Source organism: Dermacentor albipictus, chromosome 2 (genome assembly GCF_038994185.2).
Source record: "Dermacentor albipictus isolate Rhodes 1998 colony chromosome 2, USDA_Dalb.pri_finalv2, whole genome shotgun sequence".
Lineage (NCBI taxonomy): Eukaryota > Metazoa > Arthropoda > Arachnida > Ixodida > Ixodidae > Dermacentor > Dermacentor albipictus.
Genome location: NC_091822.1, coordinates 174299279 through 174319050, shown reverse-complemented (window position 1 = coordinate 174319050; position 19772 = coordinate 174299279). Strand labels below are relative to the sequence as shown.

General features: G+C 48.3%; 1 protein-coding gene across 4 annotated transcripts in view; it reads left to right on the top strand.

Annotated features, from left to right (window-relative positions):
- The window catches only part of LOC139056302 (zinc finger protein castor homolog 1-like), a 599701-nt gene extending 580703 nt beyond the window's left edge, over positions 1-18998 (top strand). For all 4 annotated transcript variants that reach the window (XM_070534445.1, XM_070534447.1, XM_070534446.1 and 1 more), the window contains 12 exons: positions 64-154; positions 253-340; positions 5914-6078; positions 6563-6779; positions 7182-7483; positions 8094-8668; positions 9127-9255; positions 9469-9592; positions 9736-9921; positions 10283-10681; positions 11750-12598; positions 13680-18998. In XM_070534445.1, the coding sequence (XP_070390546.1) occupies positions 64-154; positions 253-340; positions 5914-6078; positions 6563-6779; positions 7182-7483; positions 8094-8668; positions 9127-9255; positions 9469-9592; positions 9736-9921; positions 10283-10681; positions 11750-12598; positions 13680-14957 (4403 nt within the window). In that variant the 3' untranslated portion in view covers positions 14958-18998. The remainder of the gene's footprint in view (positions 1-63; positions 155-252; positions 341-5913; positions 6079-6562; positions 6780-7181; positions 7484-8093; positions 8669-9126; positions 9256-9468; positions 9593-9735; positions 9922-10282; positions 10682-11749; positions 12599-13679) is intronic.
- Positions 18999-19772: the final 774 nt, after the last annotated feature.

Sequence of the window (19772 nt, the reverse complement as noted above, 5' to 3'; positions counted from 1 at the left end):
ACGTCCTGTCACACGTTATGGGCCCTAACGTGTGCGTGACTTTTTTTTTATTGTTTCCTGCAGGTCTCATGAGCACTAACTTGGCCAACTGTCTGTCGGTGAAGCTGGACCAGCCAAAGGTTCCGCCCATCGACTACTCTCGCTACGTGCGCAGGTGAGACGCGACCCCATGCAGACGGAAAAAAGAATCTCTCCCTCGTCCCTTTTAATTAAAAGATGAGCGCTGACATGCAACGTGTCCGCGCATTGCAGGTACTCCAGCGCGACCCAGTGTGGCAGCAATTACTGCAAAGACCTCAACTACCGAGAGCACTTCCACTGCCTCGACTGCAACTCCAGGGTAAGCTACCGCTTATCGCGCACTTCGTTCTTCACTGCGGTGTCATAGATTAAGAATGTGGTTACTCTGCACGAGGTGATAGGGATTGACCGCAGGAAGGGAAGTGACGTAAGGTACAGGCGTGACGATAGCACAGAAGTTCGGGGCGGGTAGGAGATTTTGGCGGAGGCTACCTGCTGTAGCAGTGTGTTCGAATAGACTGGTTGGTTCATCATTAGAGTAAAACAGGAACAGCGCGACACAGGGCGAGCGAGTGAAGAGCAGAGGACCGTACGCGCTGACTAGCATTCAAATGCTTTAGTTGCAGAAGTTGAGTATAAAGAAATCATTGAAGCTGACATAAAAGAAAGAAAAAGGAGGTTAAGCGCTAGCCACGGAGATAATCCAGTTCTTTTATCGATTGTGGGAGGGACTCAGAACTGACGCATGCGTCGCCACTTGTGAATATGCGAAATGCCTCAAAGATTTCCCGCGCACACTTTTCACTATATATCTTCCAATGATTCCGCACTTCTTAAAGATCGGGGTGCAACCACACGTGTTACAGTTGACAGCCAGATGGCTGTACGGGTTTCCTTTTAGTGAAGCGGCATGCTCGCACAGGCGATCATTAACGCGCCTCCCTGTTTGCCCGATATAGCAACGCTTACGATCGAGCGTGATTTTACAGACCTGCTTTGTACAGTCAATGAACCCGCGAACATGATAACAGTTTTTCGCGTGACAGTATCCACCCTGTTGACTAATTTGCACAACTCGCTCAGTTTATTAGGGGCATTGCACACAACCTTCACTCCTGCCTTATAGCCGCAATTTTCACAATGTTATTGGACACATGTTGTACGTATGGAATGACAGCAAGCCTAAATTCCGAAGGCTGTGACTGCACAGTTTGTTTTCCGGCGTTCTTTTACCAGGTCACCAGCAACGCTGCACAACAGTTAGTCGGTTGACTTGAGCCGAAAAGCTCTGTTCAACAGAGTGCTCGCGCGAACGCGTGAGAGCAGCTCGTAAACATGCCTTAGTGATCGCAAAGTTCATAATTTACAAATGGCTCCATTTATCTGGGCCCTTATTCGCAAGGAAGTTCGTTTGCTAGAGCTGTTCGTGACAACAACTGCTATAGCTTTCGTGATAGTCTTTGGTGAAAGGAACCGGCCAATGCGAATGAGTCCACCCACGAGTTCCTTATTCCATATATCCTTTCATTTAAGAGATTGTGGTTAATCTCATCATAGCACTGCGATCTTAATACGCATCGAGAATGTGGTATTAAATTGCGACAAATACTGTAATATCCGACCTACGTATATGCATTTCGATTTAAATCGGATTATTAATCTCAAACCAATACGGTCCAATATACACGCATCAAGATATTTTCCCCGCTATCTGCATTCATTGTCCACTGGCTCCATCTAAAATTAATACAAAAATCAAGTAGCTTGGAAAGAGAAATCACTGTGACGGTGTTAATCAAGCATTAATTAGCCGATATACGAGGTTACTAACATTATAGTGAGCGGGGATTTGAACGTGGCAATCCCCCACGGTCAAGTTTTCATCATTACGAAACCTCCGGACAGGATGCATGTACCGCGAATTCCGCGTTCTATCTGTATAGGTTTATCTCTCATAATTATATTAACCGGATTGATTTTGTAAACGTTAGTTTTACTAGAGCTGGATGGGTGTTCACTGCTCGATCTGAGCAAATGTATTACTACTACATTTTCTGCCTTCGCTACTTCCAAGAAAAATTCGGTAAACTCCCAAAATACTTCAAAGTTCTTATATACTTGCTCGCACTATGATGTATCAACGATGTCGTTGGTGCGACGAGAATAAGAAGAAAAATAAAGGAGCGAGAGGTGAGGAGGCCATGAAACAGGCCGCGCTAGCTGGTCACAATTATGGGCGCAAGCGCCAGAAAAAGAATGCGAAACTGGAAAAAACAGAGAACAGCGGTCGTAAACGGGAAGCACGAAACTGGCGGGAAATACCGCGCCGCCCGAACAAGGTTCGCGCAGGCCGTACGTTATGCAGGCGCCGCCTGAGTGCATTTCCATCACGCGGAAGGCCGCTGGACCTGTTTTATGAACGAAACACTTCGCAAACTATTTATTGCACTTGGCAGCCTCTGCGCCGGTTAGGAAAGACGTGTCGAGGAAATGTGTCGTCGCGCACAACATTTTGTCTTAACGAGCGAAGTGACCGCGGATCTGCCTGGGTCACTTTGACGCCCGTGTGCCCGTTGAAGAAGTGACTTAGCAATCATCGAAAAAGGACGGCGAAGTAAGGAACAAGCACAACAGGATTGGCCGTGTCATGTTTATTATTACCTATATAATGCGTTGTGTTATAGTCTAAAGTTGCTTTCATTGATGAGCAACCAATTAGACAAAAGTGCAAACTTGGGTGCATAGCTTCCGCAGGGCTCACCACGATTGAAGCATGCGATGTTCTGCTGTTTACTGCAGCGTCCAGAGTTTTGCTGTTGCATTCGCCATAATTTTATGCGAGCTTATTTAGCCGCCAATGAAAAGTCTACATCGGAGCTTATTGCTCTGTGTTCGTCAGAGCTATTCCTCAGAACGTGAGCCTGAAAGAACGTGATGTCTTGAAAGACATGAAACTATAGATTTCGCGCAGTTCTTCTACGGAATATAGCTTATATGATACTGAAGAGCGCTCCGTGAAGAGCCTCGTGACTTTACGCTTTCAGAGCTGCAAAGGGGGTGGTCGTATCTGTTTTCTTTTTGTTTGTTTTTTCTTTCGTATTTTCCGCGAACTGAAGAACCCTCATCACTTGGTCCCGCATATGTGTTTGTTCAAGATAGGTGAGAAGCCGAACGGCACGAAGTCGGCCGTGTTAAACCAAATATAAACGACGCCATTGAACACGTTCCTTCGCTCGACCTTGGCAGGGGTTTCGGTTTTTCTATCCTGTCCTTTTTTGTTGTTTATTTTACTTTAATTGCACGCCTCTAAAGTTTTAAGCGCCCCGTCGTTCGGTGCCCCCCACCAAGTTCGTGCTTACAGCGCCCGGTTCGCTCCGAAAAAAAGCGCAGCAAGAACGCGTGATGCCCGCCGTGTCTTGACCCCTGGCGCTCGTTTCTCTCTTGCTCTATTTGTGCCGAAACCAACGCACTTTTGGAAGCAGGTGCCTCGTAGTAACGAAAAGTTAAGTGTGTACTGGCCTAACCTCTGCACACGGACCACAGAAGTAGAGGGCCAGGGAAAGAAAGAAAGAAAGAAAGAAAGAAAGAAAGAAAGAAAGAAAGAAAGAAAGAAAGAAAGAAAGAAAGAAAGAATCTACGGCAATAAGTAGAGGACCAGGAAAACGGAGAGAAAGAAAAGAAAGGAAGACAAAACTAAAGAAGCGAAGAAACGATCCTCGTTAGGGAGGCGCGCGAAATGAATGCGCAGAACTTGATTACCGCAGTGGTGTGCTACTTTTTCTCTCGCTGTCAGTGGCTCCGTGCTCTTGCTTGTCTTCTTTTTCAATTCGTTCCCGACCGAATGGTCAAGCTTTTAGCGGTAACCCAGGGGCGCATATTACCGGCGCCGAGAACGGAGCGACGGCGCCAGCAGCGGCGTGAAATATAGTCCTACGCGTATGGCCGAGTGGTCTTAAGGAGCGCTCGTCGGAAGCAAAAGAAATCGGCAGTGCGCGCGTAGGCCTGTGATAACGCTGGCGCCTCGAGGCGCCATAGCGGGCGTGCAGAGACGAGAATGCGGTCTTGGCAGCGACGGCACGAGCATGCTATAGCACCTTTCGGGTGTCCCGATGCTCCGGCTTCTCTTATCCGTTTACTGAGCAACCCCATCGCCTCCCGTTGACGATGGATGCTGGTTTGCGGCTTCCGCGCTTTCTTCATTTGCAAATGCCTGGCTAATGCATCTCATTCTCGCCGCCTTTCCGTTGTATATATGGGCGAACGCCGAGCCGCACGAGGAAGCGCATAAAAAAGTATTGGGCATTTAATTTGGAACGCTTTGTTTGTTTTGTCCTTTGAGCACGCTGGCGATATCGGTGAGCAGAGACGGTCCTGAAGTAGGAGCTAAGTAGGGGACAAAGTTGCCAACGTCGCAATTTGCCGGCTACCTGTCTTTATTGGCGGCTCGCAGAAGCAGATTCTTCAGTGCCGCGGGAACTTGCCCCGTGGAGGGGACTTCCAGAAGCCATACGGGTTTTTGAACTCCGTGCGGATTTTGAGTTCGATGAACGTCGCTTCTTAGCTTCTGCACTGCCTTTACTAATGCAGCCTTGAGTCTGTTCTCGACGTTGATACTGTGGCGTAGGGCGGCATACATTCCGATTCCGAGAAAAGTTTGCAGTGCGTAAAGTGTATAGACGCTCAGTTAGCGTGTTTATTTATTTTTTCTTTTTATTTTCAAATACTGTTGGCCGTCTTGGCCATAACAGGGTGGGTACAGGAAGTTTGCACATAGCGTAAAAAATGTAAGCACCTTACAAACGTAAATAGGACATGAAGCAATGTTGGATATACAATGCATTAACCACCAAAACAAATAACCAAATATAAATACAATATTTTGGCTAAGAAATACATGTTTGTAACATGGTGACAGTGATATCGGAAGCAGCATAAAAGGAAGACTGTATTATGTATTGTAGAACAGTGTGACAACGTTTGCACGACACCACCAATATTCAATTTCATAAAAGATTTCTAACGCGTTCCTCAAAGCCTGTAATGCTACTGGACTGTAAAACAGACGTCGGCAAACTGTTGCATTCCTTAATCGTTCTCGGAAAAAAAAATGAATAAGCGCACATGTCCAGATATGCTTTTGGAATTGAGAGCATGCAATGATTGCTTGACCTGACGTTTCTGTAGCCTGCCTGGGAGCAAGATGAGATGGGGTGTTGGTGACATGAATACCTTACGGGACCGCTTATCAGGGATATACGTTGAGACAGATCACTAACTGAGCACTCCGTTCAGAATTTAGAAATGACAGCTGATGACTCTTGCCGAGCGAATCTGAAGGGTGTCGTACCCCTTGCCAGGCAAACTACGTCATGTAGGAGCATTGTCGAAGTGTTCTTGGACGTATACATTTCTCTCTTTCCATCTCTTTCGTGTTGACAGCTGCCACGAGCACAATGAGCGGTGTGCTGGCAGCCCTGTTATCTAGAAGATCTTAAGGCAGCGTTTTAAGCCTAACTACGGGCACGCTATTGTTAAATATGGTCGCTAAAATTCGCGGTCAAAAAGAAAATGTAAGGGAAACCACACGAAAATATATTTTATTGGCGCTGCGTGCGGCTTATACCTTACGACATCTTTTCGGAGTTATTTTCTGTGGCCGCTACAATCTGACGCCCATCTTATCTGTAGAATATGAGCTTGTTGGTACCACGTCGTCACAAAAAAAAAATTAAAAAAAGAACGGCGGGATTTCTTTTGCTGTTTATCGCGCCATGTTTTTTTCTGTCATAAAGACATGTCAGCTTTTAGCGTTTCTTCAACTGTTTTCCGATAGCTTTGTGTGGACAAAGCCTATAGCTCACAGGAGATGCCTCCTTGGTTCTATACGCGCAGGTCTTTGTGAAGAAGGAAGAGATGATCCGGCACTTCAAGTGGCACAAGAAGCGAGACGAGTCCCTGCAGCACGGCTTCCTGCGCTACAGCCCCATGGACGACTGCTCGGAGAAGTTCCCCAACTGCGCCCACAACAGGAAGCAGACGCACTACCATTGTCTAAAGGTGAGCTTTGCCGCGATTTTTATGCTTCCTTTTTTTGTCGTGCGTTATGTGAACTAATCACTGATGTCCTATTTCTTGAGATAAGGCAAGGACTATGATGTCAGAACTACTGCATTGTGTGTCAAATTTTCAAGTCGACCCACTTCTCATCTGTTTCCTGTTTTGAACTTATTCGCACGAAACCGAAACCGTGTAACAGTTGGAAAAATTAACAAAATGTTTGTTTAGGATAGTGCATTTAAAACATTTTGGCGCCAGTTCAAACTTAACGAGCGGTACTCATAAACATTATCTTAGAACAGTTATGAGCGCAACAATTGCCAGTAAATTGTGATTTTGTACATTTTATTAGCGAGGGAGACTGGCCAGTTACAAACAGCTCTTGTGGACGAAAAGCTCTGTGCGTTAGGCCACAGATCTTCATTAGATGTTTACAGTGTTCCGAGAATTGCATGCCACATCTGTCTCTTCTTTCACATTGCAGGATAACTGTGACAAGGTGTACATCAGCACTTCAGACGTTCAAATGCACGCCAACTACCATCGTAAGGACTCGGCCATCATCCAGGAAGGCTTTCAGAGGTTCCGCGCAACCGAGGATTGTAACACTCCGACGTGCCTCTTCTACGGGCAGAGGACCACGCATTTCCATTGCCGCCGACCAGGCTGCAAGACCACCTTCAAGAACAAGGCTGATATCGGTAAGCGCACGAACCTGTCTTGTTCCACGCGCACGCTATCAGCAAAAAAGAAAACAAGAAAAAGGATTGTTGCATGTGTTTTGCACTTCATTCACATGGGCTTCATTCGCCCTTGAAGAAAGGATCATGTGAACCCAGTTGTCGGTGCAGTTGTGCCGACGCGACTTCGTTTATTCTTTTTGTTGCGTCTCAGTTTTTCAACACCAAGCGTAATGAAGGCGCCCACCTTTATACCATGGTGAACGGTGAAATCTGGATCCACCGCTGTGAATGCTTACGATATGTAGTTCTCTTCTTTAAAAGGAGCCATCTGTGAGGCTTATATATTAGGGTGTAGAAGGGCCATCTTCCGGGCCCTTTCGTAACGCCGTCTTTCCTTTTTCCTCTCAATTCGTCCCGCAGAGAAGCACAAGACGTACCACATCAAAGACGAGCAGCTGAACAAGGACGGCTTCAAGAAGTTCATGAAGCACGAGCACTGCTCGTACGAGAACTGCCGGTTCTCGCGCATCTGCAACCACATCCACTGCATCCGGCCGGGGTGCAGCTACGTGCTGCATTCCAGCGGGCAGCTGTACTCCCACAAGCGCAAACACGAGCGCCAGGACACCGAGATGGCCTACCGCAAGTTCAAGCTGGCCCAGAGTATGCTCAAGAGCTACGGGCAGCCCGGCGACTTACCTCCCGGAATCACCGCCGAACAGGTGGGTCAACGAACCCTTGCGATTCGGACTGGAACCTGCGTTGCTCTATGTGCCGCGCCCTAAACATCGTCAGAACAGTTAAGCAGCGTCGACGTGCAAGAACCTTTGCGAGGCGATGTTCAATACAGCCTCACCGGCCTTGCAGATCCACTAGACAGGTTGTGTGTACTGGGCTTTGCCCTCCCTCGGCTGGTACTGGTCACATCACGATTCTGCGGTGCCAGGCTGCAGTGACACCAAGTCAATGGTCCCGCGGTTCTTCGCAAATTAATTCGCAAACAACCGGTGACTGTCCCCGCGCCGCATTTGAACTTCGAAAGTCATCCCCGAGCTAAATATATTTCGCGGAAGGTCGCAGCCCAAACTCAATGAGATACCTCAGCCACTTATCCTTCTCTACAGAAATATGTTTTGCTCCGAAGAAGAAAAAACAACACAAAAAATTTTTTTCTTGTAATGAATTCCACTTTTCTGCGAAATCCTACGTAAAGCACGAGATCAACATATTTTCGCAGCAGCAGCGAGAATGGGGTGAAAGATTGCCCGGAAGCGTCATTCCTGGCATATCGCACGGTACTTCTCTCACGCATTACTCCTGTATCTTTCGCAGCTGGCCCTGTGCGAGCAGAGCTTGAGCAGCTCGCCCGTGCAGAGCATGTTCCCCGGCGGCGTACCCTCCGGAACGTCGCCACTTCAGCAGGGTGCCAACATCGGCACCGCTACGCCCGTGACGACAGCGTCTGGAGGAGTAGGAAGCCTGGGCCCCGCCGCGGACTCTAAGGGTCTCGTCGGCAACCACCACCACCACCACCATCAGCAGCAGCAGCAGCAACAGCAGCAGCAGGCGCTGTCGTTCGACGGCAGCAAGCAGCTCGGCAGCATGGGCCTCAGCAGTAACGGCGGTAGCGGCTCGGCGCCGCAGCCCGGCGCGTCCGACGCGAGCCAGCAGCCCAAAGCGCACAACATGCTCGACCCGGCGTTCCTGTCGGCGTTCCTGCCCAACGCTTCGGGCGTGGGCGCCGCCATGCACCCGGGTCTGGCGTTCAACTTTGCGACCAGTCAGGGCTTCGGCAGCAGCGCGAAAGAGGACGACGGCTGCGCGCCGCCGAGCAACGGTCAGAGGGCGCTCGACGCCGCCAGAGATGCGGCGAAAGTGGAGGAGACCTGGCAGCGGTACATGGTCAGGTGAGCGCCCCTCTGTCGTGCACGTGCGTCGTTTCGCGGGGCCTTGCGGCTATTCTTGCCGATGACTAGCTCACCTCGGCGCAAAATCAGAAGCCTGTGGCAGCAGATAGGCGACCTGTGCACGTTGTCTTCGCATATAGAATGAATTGACCGCATAAGCAATGTCGACAGTGAAGCTGGTTTAATTAGTGTGAGTAAGCCTTGCTCTTTTGTGCAGTACCAAAATGACTTGGTCATTGGTGATAACATCACTTTACCACTTGAACTCAGGTTTTCTGCAAATGGGAAATTAAACTTTACTAGCGCGATTGCGGGTTGCTCTAAACACGCGCAGACAAAATACACACGATTGATTTTTGTGCGGCATATAGGGAAGGCAATACGTTAAGTCGTGCCGATCATTTATGCTTGCTCGTTTGGCGATGCTTACTATATCCATGTTTGTTCTCTCTGTGCAGGTACTCGCCAACGGATCTATGCCGACCCGAATGCGAGTTTATCTACCGCGAGCATTATCACTGCACCACCGACAACTGTTCCATGGTTTTTCCTGGAAAAGACATTGGAGGAGTTCAAGAACATGCGAAGTGAGACTTTGGCCTCATCAGCTAGTGCATTTTACTTATATATGCCATAGAAAAATTGATTGCTGGCGGTATTTACTGGCACAGTTGTGTGGAATATGGCAGTGTGCACCACATCTATATTTAAGCAAGCTTTTTTTTTTTTGCTTTGAGCTGTTTTGACCAAGCATAGGGCCAACCCATAACAGTTTTAATTATGCTCCTTGTTAATTACAGGAATCACGAGCATCAGGATCAGATCACGCAGTGCTTCTACCACACCGTGGGAAAGAGCATCGATGGAGAATGTCCACCTGATTGCCCCTTCACATTAAAGGAAAAGCACTACCATTGCCAATGGGTGAGTACATCAATTTTTGCACACTTGACATCTCAGAATGATCGAAACCTTTTTTTTTTTTTCAACTGCTAAGAAAGGGTAACTTGGTGTTTGCGTTTGGGCGTAATGTTGTGTAACTCCTGACGATCCTATTCTTTCTGCAGGATGGTTGCAGGGACATTGTGAGCAGTACTGACAAGCCCTTTCGGCGGCTGGACCACTACAAGATGCACGAGTACACGACCAAGTTGAGCATGTCCAGGGACCAGTTCAGTGCCATCCCATCGGTGCCCATAGACGGTGTCTTCAGGCGCAAACGGGGACGGCCACCAAAGAACCGCATGATTGAGGTGAGCAGCTCATACTGTCGCTAGACGCAAAATTTGCTTTTATGTATATTGGCAGTGTACAACTAATATAAAAACTGAAGCTTTACAGGGCTATCATGCCCAACGTTAACGTGTTCAGTCTTTCTCAGTGAGCTGGAAGGTGTTTCTTTCATTTTGTAAGCCCTACCTGGTAGAATAGCTATTGAGCAGCGTCCTGACATCAGCTGCTGTTAACACATGCTGTGTGAACGGCACGAATGCCATTTGCGCTGTTGCTCAAGAAGTAGCATTGAGTTGAAGACAGTAGCCAGGTCTTTCAGTATGATGGTGGTTTTCGTGTTGAAGTTTGCCGACTGACCTTTTTGATCTCTTCCGCACTCAGTTCCCGCTCGGCCCCGCTTCACCCCACCTGTCGCAAGCGATCTACGCGAGTTTCAAGCTTCCCAAGCCTGGATCTAGTCAAAACATGCCGACCCTCTTCCCACCGTTCCAAGGACCGGGCGGCACCGGTGGTCTCCTAGGGATGCCTGGCCCTTCCAGCATGCCTCGCATGCCGCTGGGCTCCGGCGGGATGGACTTCACAGTCGAGAACCAGCAGGCACTGCAGTTCCTCCAGCAGCACCAGCACATCCAGGAGAAGCTGCTGGAGCAGCAGGAGAAGCACTCTGCCGAGCAGGCTGCCCTGATGGCAATCAAAGCCGAACCGAAGGAGCCGTCGGAGCCGGAGACGACAGCGCCTCGTACCACGCCCACGCCGTCGCAGCCAACGACCAATCCTGACGTGAGTACGATGGAAATGTCTCGTCACGTTCTCTTAAACGATTACGCTGCGTCGTCCTTTTTCACCGTCTGTCGAAAACGCCGCCGCCGGAGAAACGGAGTCGCCGATAGCTCACTGGCACAATCCTCAAATACACATTTCCGTCAACTCAACAGTAATATGCGTTGTACAGCGGCATTATCCGTCAACAGACTACAGAACCACGTAATGTCTACGTACCTATAAAGTACATACCTAAGAGAAAGCTTTAGCTCGGGGATCCTGTCTAAATACGTGAGAAAAGAAAAATAGTTTTCCTCGGTGACCACAGCGTCGAAATTTATGAGGTTTGTTAATTTCTTTATAAAAGACGTGAAGATCTAGTGACTGTAGGAAGATCATTTTTATTCAGGGCGTCAATATTTTTATAAATATTGTTCGAAATTCCAAGATCTAGAAAAACCAAGCTATCAAATTTACAGCTCTAACTCAGCAAAGAAAAACGGTATCGCAGTTCTGCGAACTGCACATATTATTACATTAAAGCAGCCAAAACTGGCACATTATACATACCTGTCAAATATGTGACTAGCTTGTGAGCAGTACTTTTGCAAGTGCCTTGTACACATTGTCACTTAAGCTGTAAATTAAATACCAACTTTATCTGCTTTAAGATGCTCTAATGATGAAGTTTAGAGAACTACGGTGTCTGTCTTTAGTGCATAACTACGAATTTGTAAGCTTCGTGCTTCCATTTTTTTTTCAAACTTACAAATATTCGCCAATGTATGTAAAAAAATTCTGACTGTAAATAAAAATTTTGCTTTCCACATTCACTGAAATTTAACTTTGTCTTTCAAATAAACAAACTTCATCCAAATTGGTTCAGAGGTTATCCCAGGAAAGAATTTCCGCGTTTTATATGGGCTTGAATAGGCGGAGCTTCCTCCTAAGAACAACATCTTTGCCGTTCTCGAGCATTACCGTGCATGGTTCTTTAGCAGATGCTTTACACTTTTCCGTCCTTCCGCTTATAAACGCAGCAGTGGTGCGCAGATTATATCAAGGAATTCTTCAACATTCCCGCAGGTGCACGAGGGCTTCTTCATCTTCCCCGAGAACAGCGTATGTCCGGACAACCTGTGCGCTTTCCTTGGTCAGCGGCACTTCCACTGCGTCCAGGCGCGGTGTCACTACGTGACCGACCGGGAAGACATCCTGGTGCTGCATTCCAAAGACTTCCACGACAACATCGACATCATCGAGGGATTCGTCTTCTACGACCGAAGCGTCGACTGCCGGCTGCCCGGCTGCCATAGCAACAAGGTCAACAGGCACTTCCACTGCACGCGACCCAACTGCAGCTACTCTTTCGTGCGCTACTCGACCATGAGTCTGCACGAGCAGAAGCACAGCAGTCCTCAGCAGCAGCTCCGGCAGCAGCCCAACAGTTCGCCCTTGCAAGAGGAAGAGGACGAAGGGCCCTCGCCTCCGAAGAAGAAGTCCTGCTCCAGCGACGACGACCGAACCGCTAGTCCGGCCGCTAGTGACAGCTCTCAGAAGACGGTCGTGAAGTCCTCGGGAACCTTCTACCCGCTCTCTGCGTTCACGAATAGCGGCGGCGGCGGCGGCAACAACAATAACAGCGGCGTAGGCAAGACGGGCAACGACAACGGGAGCCACAACGAGGACGAAGACGCGGAGAAGGAAAGGTTGCGCACGAGTCCGGCTTCGAGCACGGCCTCCTCGCTGCCCGACACGGACCAGCAACCACTGATGAAGCTCCTGATGAAGCCGACCGCGGCGGCCAGCATGCCGGTGGCCAACATAATCCCTGGCATGGAGAGGCACGTCATGTTCAGCGAGTGCCAGAGCTGCGGTAGGCCCTTTTGCAAGAAGAAGAAGCGGGAGCACTTTCACTGCAACATATGCAATCAGGTGAGGGCCATTTCTGTTAGTATCCTTCGCTTCTCCCTCTCGGCGTCCTAGTGATAAGTTACGTATTGATAAACACGAACATTACCGAAGTAGTAGGAAGCAGGAGGGCTTCTCTGTGTGTGAGAACCTTTATTAGATTAAGTTCGATTGGCTGATGTGCGAACGCGTCAGCCACATCTTTGGGGCATTCAGAAGAGTTCTTTGTTTAGCCTATTTCGATAGGTAGAGAAATGACATCAGGAAGATATGGCTGACACGACGAGTATCATACCCACTATTAAGTGAATGACTAATATTGAAATTTTACCTGTAATGATAGTTTCCATGAAGAGTATTTAGCTGCTGTAAAGCTCGAAGTTTTCTGCTCCTGTACATGTGAAAAGAAGAAATACTCGTGTTAGGCAGCCGCTGAACAGCATGAAAAAGCCACCGAACTAACTTAAAGAAAGTCAAGCATCGGTGCTCGAAGGTATCAGTATTTTTATTTAGGCTCTGAAACATTTTGCATAAATCCACTAAAACTGCATAGTTCACTTCAAAGATGAGTAAAACGTAGACTTAATAACTTCATCGCTGTGATGCAAAATTGCATTTTGAAATTCGGTAGCCCACCCTATGTGTGATTTAAAGTAAACCAGTTAAACCTACATTATTTCGCTTTAAGCTACACTGATATCTTGTCTCTAAACTTTTGCAGAACTCGCACAATCGAGGTAACAAGCGCCACTTACACAAAATATAAAATATCGAATTGGCACTCTAAAAATTCTGTACTAGTAACCTTCACAGAATAGGAATATAATCGTTTGTTGTTATTTACAAAGTTGGGAACCTTTAAACTTGCCATTATTAATTAATATTTGTTGATTCACGTTTATTTCCGTAAAATTTTGAAGGCTTAAGTGAAAATTCTGTGACCTTGAGCCAATAGTAGGTGCAATCGTTTTATCGGCTCGCTAGATAGGTTTTCTGTCTTTTACATGTATTTACATGAGAAATCGCCGCCTTATGGCGGCTTTGCCACTGTCTAACCGATAATGCTAAGAAGCCAACCCTCCGTGATGTTTCCCGTGTAACGCAGGCGTTCTCGAGCTTCTCCCGACTCCGGCTGCACGTGGGCAAGCATTCGGGCGCTCCAAGTCCCGTGCCCGTGTACCCCGACGGCCGCACCACACCTTTGTCCGGGCAGTCTTCGCCGGTGTCCTCGACGGCGCAGGGAGAGTCGGACGCCGACGAAGAGCAAGAGACGCCTGGGCGCACGGACTCCCCGTCCTCGAAGAGGTCGTCGCCCGACCCGAGGCCCCAGGGAGGCCCTCCTCAGCTTGTGCCCCAGGGCTACCAGCCCCCTACGAGCACCACGGCGAACAGCAACAACGAGGATCAGCAGCAACAGCACCCGTTCTTCAGCACGCCTCCCAAGCTGAGTCTGCAGAACATCCAGAACATGCAGAACATGCAGAACATGCAAAACATGCAGCACATGTTCTGGCCGCCCGTCTCGTCTCCCGGCATGATACCGGGCATGGCGCCTCTCAACCCGGCGATGCTGGGCCTGGGCGACATGGCGGGCCACCCCAACATCGACCTGCAGCACTTGGCTCTCATGTGCCCGTCGGGCGACATGTTCTACAACTCGGCCAACCAGATGAACGCCGCCGCAGCAGCAGCCGCGGCCGCTGCCGCCGCCGCCGCGGCGTCCGACCAGAAGCGGCCCCTGTTCGGCAACTGCAAGGGCGACGAGCCGCTCACCATGGTGAGCGAGGCGAAGCGCATGAAGATGCCCAGCCTACGCATCCTCAAGGACGAGCCGGTGCCCGAGGGCTACGTGCGGTTCCGCTTCAACGAGGACTGCGGCTACCGGCACTGCGGCTACCGCGAGCACCAGACGCACTTCCACTGCACGCGCAAGGACTGCGGCTACAGCTTCTGCGACAAGACGCGCTTCGTGCAGCACACGGCGCGCCACGAGCGACTGGACACGCTCATGGGCGGCGACTTCCGCCAGTTCCGCGCCAACGTGCACTGCGGCCGCGCCGACTGCCCGCACGCCGCGAGCCAGGCGGCGGCCAACGGGCCGGGCGGCGTGGGCGGCGGCAGCAACAAGGCGTCGCACTTCCACTGCCTCAAGTGCGACTTCGTGTGCACGGACACCAACAAGGTGGTCGCGCACCGCCGGCAGCACGCCAAGCTGGACAGCATCAACGCCGCGGGCTTCGAGAAGTACACGCCCTCGCAGAACTGCGGCGTCGACAGCTGCAACTACAACGCGAAGCAGACGCACTACCACTGCCTCAAGTGCCAATACGCGGTGCTGGGCCTGTCGCAGATGTCCTCGCACAAGTACCGCCACATGGACTGATTGACTGAGGGCGCTGGCGGGCGCAGCGGTGTGCGTTGCGGCGTCCGTGATGCGCTGCGCGAGCCGGTCACGTGTACTCGGCACTTTTGTGGTGGTGGCTGAGGAGGCTGTCCGTCTTCTTCCTCCTCGCTCGCGTGTCTGACGAGTGGGTGTAGGACGACACCCGCAGTGCGCGTGGTGGGGACGAGCAATCTTTTTTTTTTGTTTGTTTGTTTTCTGTCGCAATGAACTGTAGGAGCCTAAGAATGTAGAGAATGCCAAGCATTCTGACTTAATAGTGAACACTTGTTCCCTGGGCCTGCTTTGCTCTTCCTTTTAATGTTTCGTTGGCGTGTTGTGCATCGAAACGTGTTTTGATGTCATCGAGTAGGATGACGTTGTGTCATCACATTTGCATCCGTTTTTCTTTCTTTGTTTCGAGACCTTACGTCACACGGTTATGTGTCACAATACAGTCGAGGTCTTGGTTGAGTGTGTGTATTTAAGCGTTCAACCTGTACGGTGAGCGAGCAAGAACAAATGGACAACGTGGGCTGCGGTGTCTGTGACGTAGTGAACAACGTGTGCAATGCTTGGATTGTCGAGCCTCTCTCCTTCATTATTATTTTTTTTTAAATATTTCTTCCACTAGGCAACGTGGTGGAAGTCTAGGCCCTCGGTACCGTTTGGTCGTGAGGCCACTGTATGCTGTTTACAGACTGCACAGCACGTATATATATACATATATGTCATGCAGTATAATCGAAATAAGATTATGCACTAAAACAGAGGCAGTAATTTTGTACATTGCCATTTTTCCCCTTCTCGCACGACAAGCTGTACGTACGTGTGCACGACCTACAAAGCGGCTTTGTAGGCTTCCCGGTGCTTTAATAATCAGCGCTACTGTTCGTCAGTGCGTGCACGCAAATTCTTTATTATTCTTGCACATAGCTGTAGGGCAACCAGCGCGGTGCGAGCATCTTTTTTTTTTAGCTATGTCTATATGCCCACGAGGGGTTGCGTGGTTCACTTTTCCAATTTACTGGCGCCTTTTACTGAATTAAGTGATGTAATTCTAAGCTTTCTTATGGCATGCGGAATATCACGACTTGCACAAGAACATTCATGCGTCGCGCTATAATGGGAGCGAAGTACTAGAAATTTTCGCCCTCTCGAAAAAAAAAAAAGAAGTGTTGTTTGCTTGTAGTTGACAGTTTATATTTGAACGCGTGTTTCGTGTGTCATGCCAAGACAACTTGAACCTTTCTTTTCCTTCGCTTTTTTTTTTCACTTTCGATATGAAGAAGGTATACATTTCTGAAAGGACTCGCCAGCGGCACTTGTAACATTGACTCTATGCAAGGTGACAAGAATCCGGGCAATAAGAATTGTGAAAAGAAAGACCGAGCTTTAACACTTCACGCGTGCGTTGGTCCGCTCGCGTGTCGAGGAAAGTTAACATTGGAGTAGCAGTTTAGGTTAAGGAGGCTAGATTGCTGGCTTGTCGATGACGTGAAAGGCAGCTGCGTGCTTTGCTGATGGCTCAGCTTGTAGGTCCATAACGCGAAAGCAAAACGTGTCAATGGAGCTGTATGCACCAATGTATATGTGTACAAATCACGCCACAGCGAAACGGAGCACTGAGAGTGTGAATTGCTGGTAGTTGATGAAAGGACGGCAAAAGTGCAAAATAGAAAGAAGCCTCTCAGAGGGAGCTGCTGTGGTTGCATTTATGATAGAGCAAGGGTTCGGGAAACCGTATGACAAATGATTGTATCTGCACTTGTTGTCCAGTTCATTTGCTTAGTCTGTTCGGTGCATCAAACAAAGGAAAACATTAGATACTCTAGGCGTTGGAACACACTTTCATTACGCACCTGTGTTTCTGTGTCCGAAAGCAGCACTGTCGTCTGTAAACGAGGCTGTGTACTCTCACAAAGTTTATAAACATCGTGTAGTACGTCGTCGGTTATGTCTGTATTTAACTCAAATTTCAAATATCAGCTTGTCTGTACCGTTGCAGGTCAACGTCACGCTCTGCAACTGGCGCACTGTCATCACGTGAACTTCATTTGTAGCGCATGACTTCATTTTTCTTCCAATCTCATCGGTTATTTCTTGAACAAGTTAGGTGCCTCACACTATATAAACAAGCTAACAGTAGGCCTAAACTGGAGAGACAAAGGCGACATTTGGACAGGCTGTCGGTAATTTGAATGTCCCTCTTTTTTTTTTTTTTTCAAAAGAGTCTTCACTACGTTTTCATGGCATCCAGTTTTGAGAGCCGTTTTTGTCACTCGTGAATCGTTTGTTCGCTTTGCTTTCTCGGTTCTGTTTCAATGTACTCTTCTAGCACATGGTAGCGAATGCTACTTCATTTGATGAAAACTTCCGGTGATCGCGTCCCCGAGGCGTTGAAGTGTGCCAGTGCAGGCACACCAACACTCGACTGTATGTCAGAGCATTTCGGCAAGTGGCGGTAAATTATGTAACCTCCCCCTTCGTGTACATAACTGATTCTTATTCTTTTTCGTTATTTTCAAGAGAAAGCCTAAACTCGTGGATAACTCCAATGTTCTTATTGAAATGCACGTGTAATGCAGGAATCGCTCTCGTTAAACTAACGCCCAGCCGATTTTAATGAATTTCTTGACATTTTAAAAGAAAGCGCTACATTCTAGTGATCGGTGGCAGCCCCCGCAGTTTTACCGGGTGCTGGAATCTTTTTACAAAGTCTGACGTCAAGCTTCATAAATGATTACGCAACAAGTTCACAACTTTCGGACTGCGCAAGATCTGGCGCATTGCATTTCTGTAAACTGCATTTATAAGACCACCTGAAGCAAGAAATCTGGCCTAATATACGCTCACAAATATATCACAATGTTATCAAATATTGGGAAGTGCTGAAAGGAAGACCCAAACAAAAATGTTTATACCTTTATAATTGAGGCATTAAATATATATTGCGCTTCGATTTGCTATACCTATTGATGCCTCTAGAGTCGACGAACCTAGCGTACTAGGTTTCAGTTTATGTGAAACCCTCGCTTCATTTGCGCGTACTTTGCAAGAGTGCCGCTCCCAAATTATTCCTACATATTAAAGCATTGTACAATCTATCAGTATTACCCGCTTCAGATGCTCTAACGGGAGCAGATAACAACATTGTTGTGCATTTCATTGCTGCAAATTTAGAGACTGTTGCGCTCTAACTATTTTTACTCTTCTTTTCTTACTCTTGGCCTGTATTGTTAACAAATATTGAGGGCTTCAATGCGAAATCGCTCTGAACCTTTCCTTCTTAACACTAACAAACTTTATTTAAATCGGTTCAGCAATTTCCCAATGGCAGCATTTGCGGGTTTCGACTTTCTATTTCTTTTTAAATATGGAGACGCCTAAGTTTGTCGCTTACTCTTCTCGCCCGCTATCTCAGCTTCTTTTTTTTTTTTACCGCTCCTCTTAGCGCCCCGTGGGAGTGAGCGTGGGGTAAAGTGTAATCAACCCGGTGATCGTGCGCGTGAGCCTGTACCGCTGCAGGGCAGATAACTGCGCGTGTCCGCGTTAATGAAACACGTCTTCCCGCCGAATGTACAGAAACAGCGCGGCTGGCTGGCCTTGGCTTCTAAAGACGAGTAGCCGGACGACGAAACTATATATCGTCGTTCTTTGTCCGGGTCATTTTTTTTTTTCGCGAGCCGCCGAGGCAGGAGAGAGAGAGAGGAGGAGAGAAAAACCCAGCATTATTTTTCTAGGGAGAGATTAACAGCCTGTCGCAATACAGGAACCGATTCTGTGCCCATTTCTCCTTTACTTCCTTCCTTGATTATTTTTTTTCTTCAAGCTTGTACATACCATAAATATAACTGCAGGCGCAGGGCACGTGGTGCGACCTACAGTGGTCGGATAAACTATGCATACTACTTGCCCGTTCCCCCTAACCACCGTTTATTGGATTTCAGTGTCGTGGTATAGCCCAGCCACACGTTTCTCCCTTTTTTTTTTCCTTAGGTTCCTTCAGTGTACTTTGTCGTTTTTATGAATGGGTAGCCCACATTTATCTCTTGTTCTCTTCCTATTTTGTTCCTGTACGATATACTTAACCGAACAGCTTCTGTGCCCAAACTTTTGGTTTTGCTTTGTTATTTTTCTTTCCGCGAAGGGCTTTCGTGTTGCTGTCTTCCCGGCAGTTCAGAAACATTCTGCTTCCGTTGTGTCAAGGTGGCGTGAATGCGTGCAACTTTGTAAGCTTAACATTGTCTAGGCGCAATTTTTTTTCTGTTGTCCACACTTAGCACAAAATTGTTCATAAATATGATCCGAGCAAGACTCATCGATGTACATTGATTGGCTGAGCGACTGATTGATCGATTGATCTGTCGCAAAACACGAAAAAGAAGTGGACTTAGCGTTGCAGTATCTGCAGGCATTTGCCCCGCCTTTAGCAACAGATTTGATTCCCCCCCCCCCCCCCCCTCGAAAGAACTGTCACTGACGCCTTTAAGCGATTCCGATATGTCCTGGCGTTGCCTTTACTTTTGTATCTGTGTTTTCCTGTAACATTGTGGCGTGCCGAAGCCCTGTCAACGCTGCACAATGATGCGCCCCGGTAAAACTCTCGCAACCGACGCTTTGACCAAATGTTCAATCAACGCTGCCGCAGTAGCTGTTCCTCTCGCATCGTTCACTCTTCTCCTTTGTCTTGAGTTCGCACGCGTCGACTAGCATGCCTCAAGGCAGAGATGAGCGAACTTATTTAAGCTGCTTTCCAAAGGCCTTTTCTATTGTTTCGTTTTTTTCGTACTTTTGTTTTTTTCTCATCTTTGCTCT